This window comes from Thunnus albacares, chromosome 19 (assembly GCF_914725855.1).
Source record: "Thunnus albacares chromosome 19, fThuAlb1.1, whole genome shotgun sequence".
Lineage (NCBI taxonomy): Eukaryota > Metazoa > Chordata > Actinopteri > Scombriformes > Scombridae > Thunnus > Thunnus albacares.
The window spans coordinates 24,744,317-24,763,821 of record NC_058124.1 but is presented as its reverse complement, the minus strand read 5'-3'; the positions used below and the strand labels follow the sequence as shown (position 1 = coordinate 24,763,821).

Here is a 19,505-nt window from a genome sequence, read left to right as displayed (position 1 = left end):
GAACTGACTAAGTATTTACTGTTTAAGATCCAACTTAATGTCGTCAGATTTCACCTGACTTATACAAAATGGCTGGATGGCTACTGGCCAATAGGACGACAGCTCTCTACGGACAGCTACACAGTCACACAGGAGACATTACAGCTGAGCCAAAATGGTGTTAAATATGTAAAATTAATTAGTTTTTAACAAAATATGAGATAAATTTAATGAAGATCATGGAGAAGACAAAAATTAATCTCACTTCTATTTTATGTGCTGAGATAATGGTTTCCAACAAACCAGTATAGAAGAAGTATATCCAAAGCATGAATGTAACACACACACATACTTACTACAAACAAACATAACACACCTCTTTATAGAGCGAGTAGAGGAAGACGGCGGTCTGGACCGTCTTTCCCAAACCCATCTCGTCGGCCAGGATGGTGTCGGTGCCCTGAGCCCAAGAGAACCGCAGCCAGTTCAGTCCCTCCAGCTGGTAGGGATGCAGCGTCCCGCCCGTGCTGTCCAGGTACTCCGGCTGACGCTCAAACTTGATGGTCGGCTGTGAAAACCGAAAAACAATCACGTTAATGTTACTTGAAAAGCTCTTTAGTTTAGAGGTTCTAATCAAATGACAAGGCATTAAAAAAGGTAAAAATAAGCAATAATAAGAGCAGAAACAGACAAAATACTGTCTATATTGGGCTTAAAAACATATTTGAATTTTGTACAAATGTCAATAATCGATACTGTGAACTTACATCTACCACGGGGTTCTCCGGAGGTCTGTCCGGCCGCTTCACTCGACCTTTCACCTTGATCTTCTTTCCAGGTTTTCCTTCCTCTCCCATCATCAGCTCTCTGGATGAAACACACACACATATACCCAGTTAGTGAAGCGGTTCGTGTCGGTCGATGGTGTACGTAGGTTCAAATCTGCATCGATGTGTTTTCCGTGTCTTTATCGTTACCTGTGGTTCCAGTACTGCACTTTGTAGACGTCGAACTCGGGTACGTCCATGTCCTCGGCCTCCCAGGTCGCCTGGTCGTACGGCAGCTCTCGCCACTTGATCAGGTAGTGGACGTTATTCTTTCTGTCCACGCTGCAAATGAGAGCAAAAACAACAAAAAAAACACTGATTAATTTCATATTTAGATGAGTAAAGCGTGACACTAGAGCTGCAACGTCTATGTCTATCAACAGAAAATCAATTGGCAACTATTTTGATAATCAATTAGTCGTTTTAATCATTTTTTAAGCATGTTTTCATATTTTTCTGTGTCATATGTGATAGTAAACTGAATATCTTTGGGTTTTGGACGGTTGGTTGGACTAATTATAAACAGTCATTTTTCATCATCATTTTCTGACAATTTATAGACCAAATGAAAATAATCATTAGTTGCAGTTCTACGTGACACTAATACCTACAATATTAGAAATACTTGCATCTGGTAGTTTTATGTGGAGCTTAGGATAAAAGCCTGCAATATGTTTCATGTTATCTTCTAAAAATGCACCATTCCTACTGTAAAACGTCCCTCCACATGTGTCAAAAGTGGAATAAAATGTGGTTAATGAACAAAAATGGGTCCTGTAGGAAAGAATCTCCATTTGAAAATAGAAAGTAATTGGTAGAAATGTTTTAATTTTTATTTTATCTGAAATTAAAAAGGTTTGCAACGATTCATTTTGGCCATTTTAATACGATGACTGGATTTTTAACTTTATTCGTCTTCATGTAAATGCAGCCGATGTCTTGTAATCTTTAAAAAGGAAGTTTAACAACAACAGTACTGTGAGAAGCTCTGACTGTGTGCTGACCTGTGGTTGAGGATGCGGTGGATCATCAGCCACTCCATCTTGATTCCAAAGCGGAGGTATTTCTCCTCCAGCTGTGCGTACATGGGGTCCTTGTTCTTCCTCTTGACGCTCTTGTCTTCCTCTCCGTCGCCGAAGTCGATGGGCGGCGGCTCGTCCATGTCGTTCTTCCTCTGGTAGTTTCTGAACATCACCTGGCAGTGAAGCTCCAGCTGGAGAGAAGATGGAGGGAAGAAAGTTAGAGAGGAGATTTCTAATCTTTATATAAAACAATGTCAATAATGTGTTTTTTTATTTACATACCTGCAGCTCTGTGACCCAGGAGCAGTGCCAGTATGACATGTTGGACCATTTGGCGAAGAACTCCCTCTCCGGCCGCCCTGCCAGCGGGGCGGGGTCGGGGGCGTCAGCCGGGAGGTCTGGGGGACGGGGAACAGGTGTGGGGGGAGGAGGTTCGCCCCACTGCCACGTCAGGATCTTCTGGACTTTCCCCTTCATGGGGGGACACTGGAGGGAGGGAGAGAAAAATTATTATAGCATCGATCCTTTTCTTATCACATCAGGTTCTCTGAAAGTCTACTTGGACTCCTGGAATCATCAAGAGTAGTTTTGGTAATGTGTGCAAGACATAACAGAACAAATGAAATCGCATCTTTTTTCCAATCAAAAATGTGAAGAATTCTCTGGTTCCAGCTTCTAAAATTTGAAGATTTATTGTTTTTTTCTGCTTTATATATATTTGTAAACTAAATATCTTTGGGTTTTGAACTGTTGGTCAGATAAAAACAAGACATTTGAAGATGTCACCTTGGGCTTATTCAGTCTACAACAATAAAAACTACAGAAAAATAATAAAATCTTCACACTGGAGAAGCTGGCGAAAGCAAATGTTTGCTATAATTTATGAATTTTCAAAAAATGTGTTTTCTGTCAATCAACTATTTAAAAGGTCTGAATATTATCTAATGGTAAGAAAAAGCTGCAGCCAAAGATATGATAAAATAAACGGTTGATGCCATCAAATCTGCCTGAAGTTTCTCTGGTTACACAGAGGAATCTCTGAACGTGCCTCTGCTTTAGTTGCTTGAGCTGGTTGGGGAATTTTTAACCACTGATCGAGCCACGCTGACCTAAACGAGCACAGAAACACCCACTTCATCAATAATAAACCTTTTCCAATCCAGTTACGCTAAGCAGAATGAGAAGAAACATCCAGCGGGATCAATGAAAAACCTCCAGCAGATCACATCCCTGACTAATCGGCAGACTCACCAGGCAGCGGGGACAGATCCACTCTCCGTTGGGGATCTCGGGGAGCGGCGGGTTGAGGCAGTGGATGTGGTAGGACGAGGGGCACGAGTCGCAGCACAGGAGCTCCCCTCCGTCCTTACACACCCTGCAGAACTCCATGTGGTGGTCGTCTTCCTCCATCTCGCCCACCTCACCGTTGTCCTCCTCGCCTTCTGAGCCCTCCTCTCTGGCCTCCCACTGGATGCCCTCCTTCTCCTGGAAATGAGGAAATTCAGGTCTTTTATTCATTAACTTTCTAAAAACACAAATGTTCTTGCCGTTCCTGTTTCAATTTTTAAGAAAAAATCTTGATTTGAAGGCTTTGTTTTTGTTTGTCCAATTCCATATTACACTGTACACTAAATATCATAGTAACCTAAAGATGTGACAGTTTGTGTATTCGTCCCAAACCGTTCGGTACGCAACTTCCCTCAGTTTAGCATCCCCCGTGATCCAAACAATTACTGTCAAAATAGTTAAATATTCCACTTATGTTTTGGCAGTGCACCACTTGCAGCTGTAGCATGCTCATGGGTGTATGCTAGCCCGGTTACCCTGGTTACCAATACTCATGTAGTGTGACAAACGAGAGACCCAAGCTAGCACGATTGACAGCCCAAGTGCAACACTAAAAGATGCGCCGCTATCCCCGCATTTAAACAACATTGCATCTCCCCCCTCCGCCTTTGAGAAAAGCCGTTTGGTATGACTTATAAACCAGTAGGAACCAGTTCTGAGTGACCATAAATCATCACAGCTGTCAGGTGCAGGTGTCCTGACCCCTTGCAAGAAACAGAAAAGTTGTTTCCCTTTTCCACTGCACAACTAAACTGTTTCAGTAATAGTTACAGACATGTTATTTTCATTATTTATTGTCCATAGAAGCTTCTCAAACTACACCTGCAGCATGATCCACATCTCCACAGTTGCTCCGTGTGTGTTTGGCACCTTCCAAACAAATCATTACTTTGGTAATAAGTTGTTAAATATTCCAGCGGAGCATCAGAGCAGCTTTAGAACATTCAGCATTTGGATCAATGGCAGATAAGTGGATGATGCTGCAGGAGAAGTCTGAGAAATCTCTACGGACGTTTTAAAACCTTTTTCATGACTGTGGGTTTTTTTGTTGTTGAATCTAAGCCGACTGCAGCTGCTATCCACCACATGAGAGGAAAAAAAAACTTACGCAGTGCGGACAGCTCCAGGTGCCCTCAGGTGCCTTCTCCATGTCAGGGTCCAGGCAGACCATATGGTACGCTCTGGGACAGGTGTCACACAGGATGATCTCTCCACCCTGCTGACAAACCTCGCAGTAGTCCTGGTGGTCCGTCTCATAGCCGTCCCCGTCCTCTGCTTCTGGTGAAGAGAAGCAAGTTTAATAAAAAAATATCGTTTTCTAACTAAGGATGAATGATGCACGCTGTGATCCAGGCTTAACATTTATTAACACTCCGCTGCGTGTTTATGTTGTTTGTCAGAGGAAAACCCACTCGGTGAGTCATTCTTTCCCCTCATGAATACATTTCCTCAATTACACCAACAGACTGATATCGAAGGGTTTCATTATTACATAAATATACATATAAAACTGAATATTTGCTACAAAACAAAATTTCCCATCTACAGTTTTAATGCAAGGCTAAACAAAGCTAAAACTCAACCTTGAGGTGTTTCAGTATTTCTCAACGTTGTATTTGATATTTTTGGAAAAACAGCATGATATACTTTCAAACGTAAAATAACTAAACACAACACACCCAACACACTAAAATGGAAACTGGTCCACCCAAAAGACCGCACACCCAAACTGAAGATAGGCAATCTACTGTACGCAGTCCGATGCAGTGGAGAATGCACAGACTTGCATATCGGGAGGAATTTAACAACCATTAAACGCATGACTCAACTCTGCAGGTCACGACTCAGCAGTTTATCTACACCTGAAAGATAAGAGAGACTCTTTCAAGGAAAACAGCGCACATATTTTGGACAGGGAGTAGTCAACAAACCGACACTCTTTAACTAATAACTAAGCAGTTAATTTTCAGGAAAAGTTTGAAAAGTAGCTTTTAGCTCATCATTCTTCTCATCAAAGTGTTTTTCAAAGTAGCTCTAAATGGCATAATGTACTCGGTCTCAAGGTACAAATATAAATAATAACACAAATATTAAGTGACCCTGATTATGAGACCCCGCCCCCCTTTTCCAACAGCTGTTTTTGAAAAAATAACAAAAATAAGTTTCTTTTTGAATATAACTTACATCATAAGACAGTTACATACTCACACGCTCTCCTACCAGGCTCTTGGAAACGGTCAAAAATTATTTTTGAGTTGAGCAGTTAGTATTTTTACATTTCATCTGTGACCGTGGTATTTGGCGGCTTGATATATTCAGTTTCTGCAGCAGAGACGACGGAAGACGCAGTGGACTCGTTTTAACTCGTCATGAATTTATTTCCTCCATTCCACGAGCCTTCAGAAAGTCCTGCAGGTTAAACTGGACTGACGAAACCCTCTTAGGCCTGACTGACTCTAACACACACACTATAAACTGACTTTAAGACACTTGCTAGCCTAGCAACATTAATACTACAAACAGCCCATAATGCAACACTCACTCAGTGTAGAAGTCAGTTTTACACCGGTACTTTCTCCATTCAAGAAGAAGATCTGATGCAAATTAACCTATAGCCTGACATGCGTAACCGGTCAAAAACATTCTCAGCAGTTAACCGACTGACTGTTGACATCCCTAACAAGGAGAACAGATGGTCTGAAAGAAGAGCGAAGGAGGCAAACGACGTCAAAGTAGAGAAACCATCCGTCAACAGAGGTGGTGGTCTACGACTCCATTTATCCCCCACCTACAATGCCGTCCTTTCATCCCTTCACATCTAGCCTCATCATGTGACAACTTCAACAACTGTCGTATACGCTTGGCCTCAGGTGACTCTGACAACTCTAATGACTGTCGTCATAACAACTAGGAGAACTAACAAACTGAGCGGTATCAATGACCTTGATAACAACCCCGCAGAGGTTAAATACCTGGGACTCCCTGTCAGTCAGAACTCAAGAAGCCTCTTGGATAAGAAGCAAAAAGTCCAGCTGCCTTGGATCCGACCCTCCTTGGATAACTGAGAATCTTCACAGACAACTGAGCCTAACCTTTCACCTAAACTCCACAAAGACTCAACAAAAACACCACCGCTGCAGTTAAAAAGATTTCCACAGTGAAGCAGCCATGTCTGTTTGACCCCTTTCACCCGCTGATCTGAATCAATCCGTGACGTCGTCTGTGCTGCTCTTCGATCTTGTGACAGCAGCTAGAGGATGCATCAGTGGGCGACAGCTCAGTCCAAGATGTTGTCCTTCTAAATATATCAAACTCTGCTGACTCAGTCACAGTGACTAATGTGTGTGTGTGTGTGCATACACCTCCTCATATTGTTGTGCATTCCACAGATTTTTAATGCTTTACCCTGCACGCACTTGTTACTATTCAACGCTGTTCGCTTAACCTGTAATCTTCAGGTAGAGCTCTGACTCTGACTCAGCAACCTGGTCCCATAGTTTACACAAAACTTCATGTATTTCAGAGGTTTTCCTCACTGTAATTGTTCCTCCTGTTCATACTGGCTATTAAAAGAAAATTAAGTTGCAAAAGCTTCATAACATCCAGTCTCTCTCACACACACACAGAGCCTGAAGACATACCTTTCTTCTTCTTGGGTTTGCTCTTGGACGGCTTCTTTTTGCTGCGGCTGCTGCGGCTGTTGGATCCCTCTGAGACGGAGACGCTGTTCATGCTGCCATCCTCAAAATCACTGTCCACGTCGGGCTCGTCCTCCTCGCTCTGTGCACACAAGCATGGAAAAACAAACACTTGAATTTCATGTTGTGTTAAGAACACTTCCCTGTGCCTCTGTCTCAACTGTATTCATGTGAGAAATGTAGGAAAAGAAGAGGGCTGGTCGTACCGATGAGCGTTTCCTCTTGCTGTTGAAGCCTCCCAGTTTGATTTTGAGAGGAGCCACTTTCTTGGTTTTTGCGTTATTCTTCTTCTCTTGTGGTTTAGGTGTAGTCTTGGACTTCTTGCGGGCGTTGGGACCTGCAAAACAAAAAAAAAAAAGAAAAAAGAGAAAGGTCGGTCATGCACAGAGTCTGAGATTCGGGGAGGGGAAACTGGCCGGTGCTCCTGGAGCTTTAAAAGAAAAGCCACTTCAGCCGCTAAACATTCTTACTGGCTGATGAGGCTTTTGTTTTCATTTGCTCTTTGGGCAGTGTTTAAAAAAAAAAAAAAAAAAAAAGTTATATCTGGCCATGATACCCCTCCTGCCCCCCTTGTACCTTTGCCTTCCTTGGTCTTGGCCTTGCGGAGTGGTGGTGCAGGAGGCTGTGGAGGCTCTGCTGGGGGCGCCGGTGCGGCAGCAGGTGGGGCGACTTCTGCTACCATGTTGTCGACAGCGGCAGGTACATTGGCGGTGGCCAGAGCAGCGTTAGCGGCGGCAGCTCCCCTCAGGGGGTTGTTAGTGCTGAACTCGCGCCACTTGGCGCCCAGAACCATCATCATCTTGGACACGGCGATCTTGGGATTCTTGGCCGCGATGAGGGGCCTGGAGGTGAGGAAAGCAAGATTTAAAAAAAAAAAAAAAAAAAACACAGAGGGCTCATACACATTTTGGGGACTTTTCTGGCCAGTTCATCTTAAATGTTAGATAAATTTCACTTCCACATTGGCTAGAAGAATGGGAAAAAAAAATTAAAAAAAGATCAGTAAGTGAAAGCCAGTACGAGCAGGGATTTCTTTCCAGGAAGAGCAAGATCACTAAGAAAACATGACGATACTTGATCAAAATGTGTGCTTCTCTACCTGACGAATTGGCTGAAGGCCTTGTAGTTGGTCAGGGAGCGATAATCCTCCTCAGTGAACATGTGGTCAATGTCCTCCATGCCCCAATCATCAAGCAGCTGGGATGACGACTTGGGCTCCTACAGGAAACATCATAATAATAAGCTATATTAAGTAAAAATGTGAAAGATGAAAACAACAAGCCTGTGAAAAAAGTTGCTGGAAGATTTTTTTTTTTTTTTTTTTTACTGTTGTGAAAACACAGTTTGGGATTCACAAGCTTCTGAGAATAGTAGAACTTCCTGCTTCTAGTATTTATCTGTTTATAAAAGCTCCGCCAACTCTTGAGAAATTCCCCTTCTTAAAAAACTCCTTAAAGCTTCGCCTGTGCCAGTCACTGGAGAATAAAACCAAGAAAAACAAGCGCAGCACAAGAATTTGACAGAATGATTACAACCAAAAAAAAAAAAAAACAAAACGTTACTGAGTGGTAAAAAACACAATCTAATAATAAGACCCCTGAGTCTAAAAAGGCCATCTGCCCAACCTGTTTGAAACATTTAGAGATTAATGCCGACAGAGTCACATGGGTGAAAACATTCACATAGTATTACAGAGACTGCACAGCAGCTGGGAGATTTATCTACAGTCTTTACTGCCAAAAACCCTAACCCTAAACCTGACCATAACCCTAAACCTGACCATAACCCTAAACCTGACCATAACCCTAACACCCTGATGCCCTAACCCTAAACCTGACCATAACCCTAAACCTGACCATAACCCTAAACCTGACCATAACCCTAACACCCTGATGCCCTAACCCTAACCTTGACCATAACCCTAACCCTAAATCAAAAATGGTATAAAACATAAAAATCTGTTCTCACAACCACTTCAACTGAGCGAGCGTGAGGAGCTATCGATACTAATCCGATCAATTGATTAGATGACCACAGTGTGGACCCGGTTTAGCAGACCAAGTCTTAACATGTGCAAAGCTGTTATGACATAATTCAATATATGCCAGAGAGACAACATGACTGGTGCCAAGGTTATTGCTAAACATTATTGTTATTATTCACAACAAAACTATTTTTTTTTTTTTACGTCAAAAACCTCCCACTGGATGATTACAGCGTCGACTGATCACGCACGGACTGAGTGACCGACATGTGGGACCAGCTGTGACTTTTAATTCAACGTCGACTGCTGAACAGTTCCACCATGGGGGGTTTTAGAAAATGTTGTTTGGTTCCTGCGGTGCGTCACAAAAGCCAAAAACCTTCCAACTAAAAAAAAAAAAAAGACTTTTGTTCCCTATCTGGACATCGGTGAGAGCTTCTTATTGGAGGGTCTGCGGCAAAATAGTCTTCCTCCCCCTCCCCAAACAGCTGAATTTTATGTTCATTTAGAAAGGATTTTATCTGCTCTACTAGACCACATTTGCATGGTTAAGGAGGTAAAAGTAGCTGGTGAAGAGGGTCAGAAATTAGCAACCATCAAGAAAGCAAACACCACAAAACACTGACAACTAAATGAAGACAATTACATTTAACGGCTTGGTTGATAGTTATTCTTTCAGCACTGAAGAAAAAAAAACATGATTCACTGGTTAAATCAACAAATTCATGACAGCCAAAACATCTGGTTCCAGCTTCTTAAATGTCAGGACTTGCTGATATTCTCAGTTTCATTTCACTTTTATGACTGTTTAGTCATAAAAAGTGAAAACATCACTTTAGGCTTCGACAACATGTGATGAACATTTTCTATTACCGCTGACGTTCTTCAGACCAATCATCAATTAATCTGCCGATGATTTTCTTGATTCATCATTTAGTTGTTTCATCTATGAAATGTCCAAAAATGTTGATCACCGTTTCCCGAAACCCAAGGGGACGTCCTTAACTGTCTTCTCTCTTTTCCTGACCAATAGTCCGCAACCTAAACTAAACAAACCAGGAAATATTCACATTTAAGAAGCCGGACTCAGAGAAACTCAAACCACAGAGAAGAAGAAAATCCTAACAATGGAGAAGATGGACCTTAGTACAAACGATTACTGTTTAAACTGTCAAAAACTGTGTATTACTGGAAAATATGTTGACCAATAAAAAACAATTCTTTCTACATTGGAACTTTTTACCTAAATGTTTTAAAAAAAAGGTCCCGTTTATTGCACAGCGACACCCTTTCACCAAAAATCCATCCCCCCCCCCCATTTTGCCGTCTTACAGAGCGGCCCTGCAGACAGAATTGAGGGCGGCTCTGCAAATGAATCAAAATGTGTTTATCTAACCAAAAAGAAAAAGGGTCAAGAGCGCAGTGCAGCGCGGCGCTAAGCGGGGTTGCCATGGTAACAGCATATATGCCTTTACACACCCGCCCCAGAGATACAGACACACACACACACACACACGCCCCACACAACACCCCTTGCATAAGTGTCATTAACTACAAGGCCCCCTATTGGCCGCCGGGGCTCCGAGTCCACCAGACAGCTCTTTGTTTAACCATCTCTCATATCACATCTGTGTTTGTCAAACCATGACTGACTCCATTACAGGTGCACAGTCAATAGGGAGCTCATCATGAGGCAGAAAAAGAAAAAAAAAAGGGCTGTTGCAAAAGTTACATTCATTTAAAAAAAATAAATAAATAAAAAAAGATGCATTTGGGCCACAAAGGCAGAACTCCATGTTGGTTTTCTGTATGGTATATATCGTTCAGTTTGTCACACAGCTTGCATTGATCGACCACGTCAATGATTTTGCACGTTTTAGTGAATCAAACACTGCAACCTACATACGCTTTACATCACGTCTGACCACTTTCCTAGCTGTACGTCTGTTGTTGTAGACATCTGAATGCATTTTTTTTAACCATTTTATCGGTGTCCATTCCTTTCTCTTCAAAATAAAAATCTATTTGTACTCTGAAAACTTGTTGAAACATTGTTATCCATGAGTGACTATCAAATCTGCATTTTTGTCAAGAGATACAGTATTGCTATGAGGTGCCACGGTGCAACAAAAATGTTATCTTGGACAAACAAATAAAGCAAGTTTGGAAAAAGTATGCCAAAAATGTGGATTCTTTCTATTTAAAAGAAGCTAAAACTTACAAACATGCTCGTATGGCCCCTTTAGGAGTCACATCCAACATTATTCCTGTGCACACAAGAGCCAAAACTAAACACCTGCAGTCATATCTTGCCATTTTTCATTTAAATACAGACGATCCAGGAGGTAAATATACTTAGAGTTCTCTGACAGCTACAGACTGTGACTTAAAATGCACCAAAGTGTGTTTTAATTTCACATCACAGTCATTCTGTCAGGAGGATGCATCATGTTTCCTACCTGACTGGTTTTTATTTTCTAAGAATGAAACTCTTTCATCACTACGTCTTCTACTCTTCTTGACATTTGACCGTCATTGTTGCCCGTCTGACATAATGCACGTCATTTAGGGGGGAAAATATGTAATAGTAATACTGCGACATATCATTACAATTCATGAGCGTTCTGTGGTTCAAACAAGACGTTTTGTGTCCGATTACGGTGGAAATGCTGTGTCAAGATATTGATTATTATATATATTCATCTGTCCGGCTTTTCTTACCGAGCTGTCGTCATCGTCGTCGTCCTCGTCTTCCTCCGGTTCCGGGTCTTTCTTCTTGGAGGCGCTCCGTTCGGCGCCGGCGCTGCTCCTCTTCTTTTCTTTGCCGCTGCTGGCTCTCTTCTTCTTCTTGCGTCCCGGAGTGTAGTCGCTGCCCTCGCTGTCGGAGCGTTGGCCGGGACCGCCGTCTTCCGCCTCTTCCACCCCGCCGATGTCCATGAGCTCCGGGGAGCTGATGGGTAGCTCCTGGGGGGGTGGGGGGGGGGGGGGGGGGGGGGGGGGGGGGGGAAACGAGGAAACTCAGCGTAAGAACATTGAAAGAACTCTGATGTCTTAGTGTTGCATTTCTACGACAACAATAAGTAGTTAAATCAGTGCAGCAGAAACAGCAATATTGTCTTTTTTATTCCACCTTTTGTTCCTTGTTAAAATCTGATGCTTACATTACCCACAATGCAATTTGACCACCACAGCCAATTTAATTTGAAGTCAAAATATCAACTTCCTGATTGATTTGTAGACATACTTCTGCTTTCAGTACAAAGCAGTGTTATTAGATTTTCTTAAGTCATACAAGAAAATAACTCTGACTGTATTTCTGACTGGTCAGTTCCTCAGTTTACTGACGTCTGAGGTCCTTTAAAATTCATCAGACTTTCTTCTCGTAAAAACAGATATTATTTTGACATGTAAGTATGCAGGAAAACCACCTCTTTATGGTTAATGATTGGAGGGAAAAAAAGATGCAGAAAAAAAATGCAAACTGGACAAGTTTTACGTTTCTAACATGAAGAAAAAAACATTGCTTTTGTAAAAAATAAGGAAATACGAGCAAGAATTAAACATTTGTTGATATTAAATTCTACACAATGAAGGCGAGAAGAGATCTTTAACAGCTTTATCATCTTGCAAAACATTCAGCGTTTTACAATCATAGTTACGCCCCATTGAATTTGACTTTGGTTGCTGTTTTGCCTATATGAGGAGATTATTGCAACCTGCAAACATCATGCGTGGAGCTAAACTAACAGTGTCTGGGGTTCACATTTTGCTCCTGGTTTCCAGTCAAACCAGACTCTGGACTGGATATATTATTTTTTTTACCTCTAGGATGTAGCTATATGACCACACACACACACACACACACACACACACACACACACACACACACACACTCTGCATCCTTACCTCTCTGCGCGACCGCCTCTTGCTTCCCTTGCTCTCTTTACTCTTCTTGGCCTTTTTCTTCTTCTTCACCTTCGGAGTCTCACTCTCCGAGATCTCCTCTTCCTCATCATCTACAAAAAAAAAAAAAAAAAAAAATCAGGCCAGTGGAGACATTTCATGGTCAGGATACACAGAGGAGTGACTACGTGTCAAGTGTATTTGGGCCGTGTGATAACGTTACTGAGCTGTAAAGATATCATTGCATTATCAGCAGACGCTCGTATATCCTGCTGGAGACCGATCACCAGCCGCACGCTGGTTCAAATTTTGGCTGCGGATCAATTTGTTTAATCTATCAGCCAATTTGGCAACTACGGTAACTATAACTGAACACTTTCATGTATTTGTATATCAAACACTTCATAAAAATGTGTGAACCTACTTCTGTTTTTTTATGGCTCGAGCTACTTTGCAGCATCACCGAATACGAGGAGGATTGATTGAGCTTTATTGGTATTTAAATGATCGCTATTAGGATGCATATTTTCACTTTTATAGTGACAAACATCTGTTGACTTAAAGTTCAAAACTTTTTGGCTTTTCAGCAAGTCAGTTAAAGCTTTAACCTGAGTAAATTTAACTCTCTTTCCTCACCACCACTCTGTTTTAACCACATTCACCTGATGTAAAAGGATGTTTCCTGATTAGAGGAGTTTTAAGTCCTGACGACTAGAACTGGTAGAGGATAAACTGTTAGTTTGCGTTACTTCCCCATTTTTTTTTTTTTTTTTTTTTTAGAAGTTTCCCTTCGATGGTGGGGGTGTTGATGCTAAAAAATCAGTTTCTCTCTGGCGGTTAAAACTGTAATTTACAACTGATTAGTCATTATGATTTACCACACGCCGCCACAGGCCTCATGACAAGAGAAGCTCTCAGTCAGTCAGTCCAGCATCTGGCAGCACCTCAGCGGTGGCTCCACAGTGAAGTAGTATGGCGAAGCCTATTAATGTAATTGACTATGGTAAAAAAAAGTAATTGGCGAGCGGCCATTAAGATGCACCTGGTAAAAGAGAGAAGCTTTAATGTGATGAGCTTTTCAGGTCATATAAAGGAGACCATGCTGTGTGTGTGTGTGTGTGTATGTATGTGGGCAGGTGCACAACTGTAAATTCATGTGGACAAAAATATCACATTTGAGTGTTTTTAAAATAAATCCACAGCTCACGTTGAGCCATTTTTTGTAAACATCGTGGAAGCTTTTCCTACTTGAAGAAGGTTTTGTATAAAAGAACAGAGCTGCAGACTTGGACTCGGATTCAAGTCCCATAAATGAGGACTAATAATTGACTTACTTAAGATTTGACCCCTTAAGTGTTTTTGCTTTCAAGTGTCAAGTCCTTGAGTCTCAAGGGTTGATTTGGAATTTCAGAACAATGAAACATAACAATAAAAACATTGATAGACGAGCCTTGAATGGCTAAATATCTTAAATATTCAATTAACGGCTCTAAACTGAAAGGAAATACAATTAAACCAGCTAGAAAAAGGAAAATGTTCATGATAATGTGTCATTTTAATAGTCAGCAGTCTGAAACCGAAAAAAAAAAAAAACAGACTTGCGGCTGATTTGCAGTTTACTTATCAAGGTCTGTGACCAGAGATGAAACAATTCATCTATCATTTTTAAGCACAGATATTAATCATTCTGTGGTTCTAGCCTCTCTAATATGAGGATTTCCTGCATTTCTCTGTTTTACAGAGATTTATTTTGGTTTTGGTTCCGTTTATCTACTGAAACAAGACGACTGAGGACATCACCTAGAGCTCTGAGGAACTGTGATGGCTATTCTCCACTGTTCTCTGACATATTATGGACTAAACAATTAACTGACTTGATCGAGGAAACGATAAGATGAAATGAAAGTGAAAATAATTGTTAGTTGCAGCCCTACTTGTGCCTTGACTTGAACTTGATACAAACCAAGTGCATACACGAGTTTAACTGATGTCTATTATCAAGAGATGACAGTAACTTGATTTGTCGTTTTTCTGCATCATATATTTCTTTTTCTCTGGTTCCAGTCTCTCCAATTTGCTGCTTTTTACTGTTTTATATTACTGTAAAACACATTTCTTTCGGTTTTGGACTGTTCATCTGATAAAACAAGACATATGAAGACGTAACTTTGAGCTCTGAGGAGCTGAGGATATGGATATTTTCCACTACTTTCTGACATATTATGGACTAAACGATCAATTGATTAATTGATGAATGAAAATAATTGTTGGTTCCAATCCTACTTGTGCCTTAGCTTGAACTTGTTACAAAACAAATGTCTAGACGAGTTTAAATGTGTTACTAGTTGTGTCTAATATCAAGAGATGATAAAGTATACTTGATTTGTCGGTTTTCTGCATCAAATTCAAATTAAATCGCATGTTAAAAAGAACAATAACGTGCCTTTAAACCCGAAAATAGCAAGGATTTAATTCATCTTTCTATTTGTTTACAAAACCTCTTTTTCTTCATTGCTTCTCAGATTCGTAAAATGAAAAGTTGGCATTATTTGATGAATGAAAAGAGCAGTTTTTGTGTCGATTTTAGCGCTTGAAGCTAACTTGCGGGACTATTTGTTCTCAATGGTTCAACCGTGTACGCTGCGCGTGCCCGTCGCAATTATACACATTGTAAACAAAGCGATCTTCGGCCACATAGCCTGCGATAATAACCACTAGTTATTTAATAAGACATACGGTAAGGTAAGACACAAGAAATCTTTATTTAACTGTGTTATTTTTTTCACTTTTCCCACACTCAAACCGGCCGGCCATGAGGAGGGGAATTGCTACTGAACGTCATCCGCCAGCTTCCAAGCTAACTGGCTGCCTCCATCTTGTCATCGACACGTAAAAAATACCGGTAGCTGGCTAACGTTAGGCCCCGGGAACATGCCGGGTAGTCGACGTGACTTCACTATAATGCATCTGTCAGCCATGCCGCCTCTGGTTGGGGTAAAAGACTGGATTTTATTGAGGAAAAAACAGCCGCGAAAAGAAAGGGGGTTAGCTAATGTTGCTTTTAACGTTAGCTACCCGGTAGTTAGCCAGCCAGCACCGACTAGCGAGCTCTCCATTAACGGAACATGATTGATATGAATGTCAGAAAACAACCAGGGTGAACATTAGCAATTTCAGCTAACAAATGAGCCTCGTCTTACCGTGCATTAACCGGTCCTCGGGGGCTCCGTAATCATCTCTGTCGTCCTCGCTTCCAGACATAGCGGACAGCAGAAAACTTTCTATTTAGTTAGCTAACAGTTTAGCTAACTAAATAAAGTTTGGAGGGTAATCCAGAGTTTTTTGTCCCAGTCTTTGAGTCTGTCCAAGTGTAGTTTGTTAGGAGCGGGCAGCCGGCCAGGTTTCGACAAGGGACATAAGAACAAAAAAAAAAGGAAAACGGAAGTGAATATTTAGCAGCAAAGAACATTCAAAGCACCCGGTAAAACACCGAGCAACATAAACACTCACCGCATGGGCTTCTTCCCGGACAGTGAATATAACTTTATCTTTCTATCAACTTGGACATCTCGTAAACATAAGCACCCTCACTCCATCTCTGCGTGCAGCTGACATCTTGCCACTATCTATCGTTAGTTTCCGTCCCATTAGCATGCGTGCTAGCTGAGCTTGACCGGCGGCCAGGTTTCAGATTGGAGGCGAAAGTAAAGAAAAGGAGCCGCTCACGCACAAATATCTTATCATAAAATACCATTAATATAACACCGGCATCCCAGGCTGTCTCCCCCCGACCATCTTACCCGGGCTGAAGTAAATTCACAAACAATAAAAAAAAAAAACTGAGATACTCACAACTTGATTCCACACAGCTTCCAAAACAGTAACTCCAGGCTCAGTTTGTCAATCAATCAATACTTGGAAGCTCGTTTGTGAAGGTAACGGTATACATACAATTTAAATATATTTCCGTGTTTTTTATGTGGCAGCGTGTGCGCACGACGCCGTCTCCTCTTTCTCTCCCTCGCACACTACACACACCCCGCGCGCGCGCGCACACACACAAAGAGATCAGGGGGCAGGCATCCCATAATATCCCCCCCCCCCCTCCACACACACACACACATACACACACTTCAGTCACCCCTCCCCCACTCTGCATAGTTACCTTGCAACGTACAGACCATAATAGTCAACTCACCCCCTCCCTCTCCTACAGTCTCTTCCCCATTCCTCCATGCACCCCCCCCCCCTCCACCCCCTCCCATAGCAACCAGGGTTACCATGGAGACGCTCACCCCCCCCCCCCTCCCCTCCCACCCCCGTGCGGCATCCCATAATAGTAATGAGCGCAGTCACTGACATCCCACAATAAGCATAATTCCAAAAAAAGAGATAGGAGAAAGGAGGGGGGGTGGGGGGGGTGGAGGGGTGAAAAAGGAAAAGCCGTCACATGGCAACTGTGTGTGCCACATGACTGCTTAACTTGAGTGTGCATGTTTGCATGTATGCGCAGGCACTGTACTGTATATGAGCCTGGCTGCTGCAGACTGTGCACACAATGCAGATGCAATGCAAGGCTGGTGACCACCTTTAAAGCACCCGAAGGGGGTCACCAAAAGTGGGGTGACAGCGGGTGACCCAGGTGTAACCCCCCCCCCACCATGCCCCCCCTCCCCCCATCCCCCCCCCCCCGCCCCACGATAAGGCATTATGAGCAGAAATATAAGCATCTTTATACACACACTTACCATCTTTCCATCAGCACATGTAAACTGACTTTTAAGGGAGGTTGAAAAAAAAAAAAAGTCTTATGAGCCGGTCAGCGTGAGGTTAAAAAGTTCAGTAACATGCACGGCCTATCGGTGAGGACGATACATAGAGGTCACGGAGGTCAAACTGTAGTCAAAACCTTCAGCAGGTCCGTTGCTTAACTCCCCCCCCCCCCTCAAAACAAGAAACAGGGAGCCCAGGAGTGCAAGAGCCAAGCCAACAGCTGAGTTAAGCTGTCTGCACACACACACACACACACTAACACACACACACACACACACACACTGGCTTGCTCCACAGGCTGCTTGGAAATACATTGCAGTCAATGGTGGGAAAAATGTCTGGGTCCTAGACAGTTTTTTCCCACCATTGACTGTCTGTAATACATTTAGACTGTGTGGGGAAAATGCAGAAGTGTTTATCCTTTAAAAGTGGGAAGAGAGGCTTCTGAATGACATTTTACCACATGGGAAATCAACGGTACACACGTCAGCTAATGGGGAGGGGGGGGTAGTTTTTGTATTTGAGGTCTGTGAAGCATCAGGATGAGTTATGTGTTGTTATTGTAGCACTGCGGGACCGGTCTGCTCTGCTGTCGCTGCTCGAGTCACCCGCAAGTCCTCCAAAAAAAAACAAAAAAAAAAACAACCCAAAATTCAACAGCTGGTTTACAATCCAAATAGCACTATACGGCCAAAAGTATGTGGACGTGTAAACAGCACTGATAAAGTGGTGAATATCTGCACACTGACTCTGAAGTAGAGCTGCAACCATTAGCTGAGCGACAGGAAATCAATCTGCAACTATTTTGATACAATTTTTAAGGAAAAAGTGCCAAAAATGAGCTGTTTAAGACTTCTCACAAATATGATGATTTAATGCTTTAATTTGTCACACAGTACGTGATAGTTAACTGAGTATTTTGGGGTTTTGGACCAATGTTTGGACAAAAAAAGACATCTGAAGACGTCTCCTTCGACTTTGGGGAATCGTAATGGTCAAGTTTCACTATTTTCTGACATTTTATAGACCAAACGATTAATTGATTCATCAAGAAAATAATCAACAGATTAATTAAAAATGAAAATAATCAAATTTATCTATGTTTCAATCCCAGTTGCATCTTCGTCAGATCAATAAATGGTCCCCACACTGTTTATATAGTACATACCAACAAGCTAATTGGCTCTATGATAACAAGTGTGATCAACCATCTAACCTGTGATGAAGAACACCTCAAAACAATTATGTATACAATAAAAACAAACACCAAAGAGTAGGGGTACAAATTTTTAGCATTTTTATGTAGTTTATATATTTGATGTAGATCCATAAATTTAAAGGCCAATCAGACAACAAATCACATAACAGGGTTTATAGTAGTATGAGACAGATTTACAACTTTGGGAAGTTATTAATCATGAGGTAAACAACAGAAATATGTCGTCCATATGTCAGATTCATCACCAGGAATGTGCACTATTTGACACAGGGCCTCGCTGGATGACGTCATGTTGACTTGCAGCAAAAGTTGAGCTACTGTAGGACCAGATGATCCTGCATTTATCTGCTGGAGTCTTCTGCACCGGCACCCCTGTTGTGTCAACGCAGTGGGCTCCATGAAGTGCATAACACACACACACACACACACACTACTAATGTTTATCTAAACACAGCATTACGCCTCTTTCTGAACAACTTTTGCTCTACATGAAAAAACACACACACAGCACCCTCAGTTAATCTGAATGAGACGTGCCCTGCGACACACGGGGGTGCCAACGCAGAGGGCAAAGTGAAGGTGCAAACGGTAACGCTGAATTTCTACTTTCATCACTATTTCAGATGAAATGACAGCTGCCGGTGTCTGATAAGCTCCCAAACTCATGGATCTGTCACTCAAACTGGACGTCTTGGATCGTATGTCTTAACCTGTGCGTTGTTTTAACTGTTTTTTCAGTCTGAACGCTTGCAG

The 19,505-nt window shown here is 42.0% G+C and overlaps 1 protein-coding gene across 3 annotated transcripts in view; it reads right to left on the bottom strand.

Annotated features, from left to right (window-relative positions):
• Positions 1-16,811, bottom strand: part of chd4a (chromodomain helicase DNA binding protein 4a) — a 31,067-nt gene extending 14,256 nt beyond the window's left edge. Inside the window, exons 1-15 of one of the 3 annotated variants that reach the window (XM_044335446.1) lie at positions 16,613-16,811; positions 15,961-16,120; positions 12,764-12,873; positions 11,579-11,821; positions 7,973-8,091; positions 7,450-7,715; positions 7,080-7,210; positions 6,817-6,955; positions 4,284-4,453; positions 3,080-3,313; positions 2,111-2,314; positions 1,811-2,019; positions 957-1,088; positions 747-846; positions 356-547 (exon numbers count right to left, since the gene is read on the bottom strand). In XM_044335446.1, the coding sequence (XP_044191381.1) occupies positions 356-547; positions 747-846; positions 957-1,088; positions 1,811-2,019; positions 2,111-2,314; positions 3,080-3,313; positions 4,284-4,453; positions 6,817-6,955; positions 7,080-7,210; positions 7,450-7,715; positions 7,973-8,091; positions 11,579-11,821; positions 12,764-12,873; positions 15,961-16,021 (2,310 nt within the window). In that variant the 5' untranslated portion in view covers positions 16,022-16,120; positions 16,613-16,811. Of the gene's footprint in view, positions 1-355; positions 548-746; positions 847-956; positions 1,089-1,810; positions 2,020-2,110; positions 2,315-3,079; positions 3,314-4,283; positions 4,454-6,816; positions 6,956-7,079; positions 7,211-7,449; positions 7,716-7,972; positions 8,092-11,578; positions 11,822-12,763; positions 12,874-15,960; positions 16,121-16,270; positions 16,448-16,612 lie in introns of those variants that run through there. The other 2 variants (XM_044335448.1, XM_044335447.1) reach the window with 2 other exon arrangements.
• Between the last annotated feature and the right edge of the window lie 2,694 nt (positions 16,812-19,505).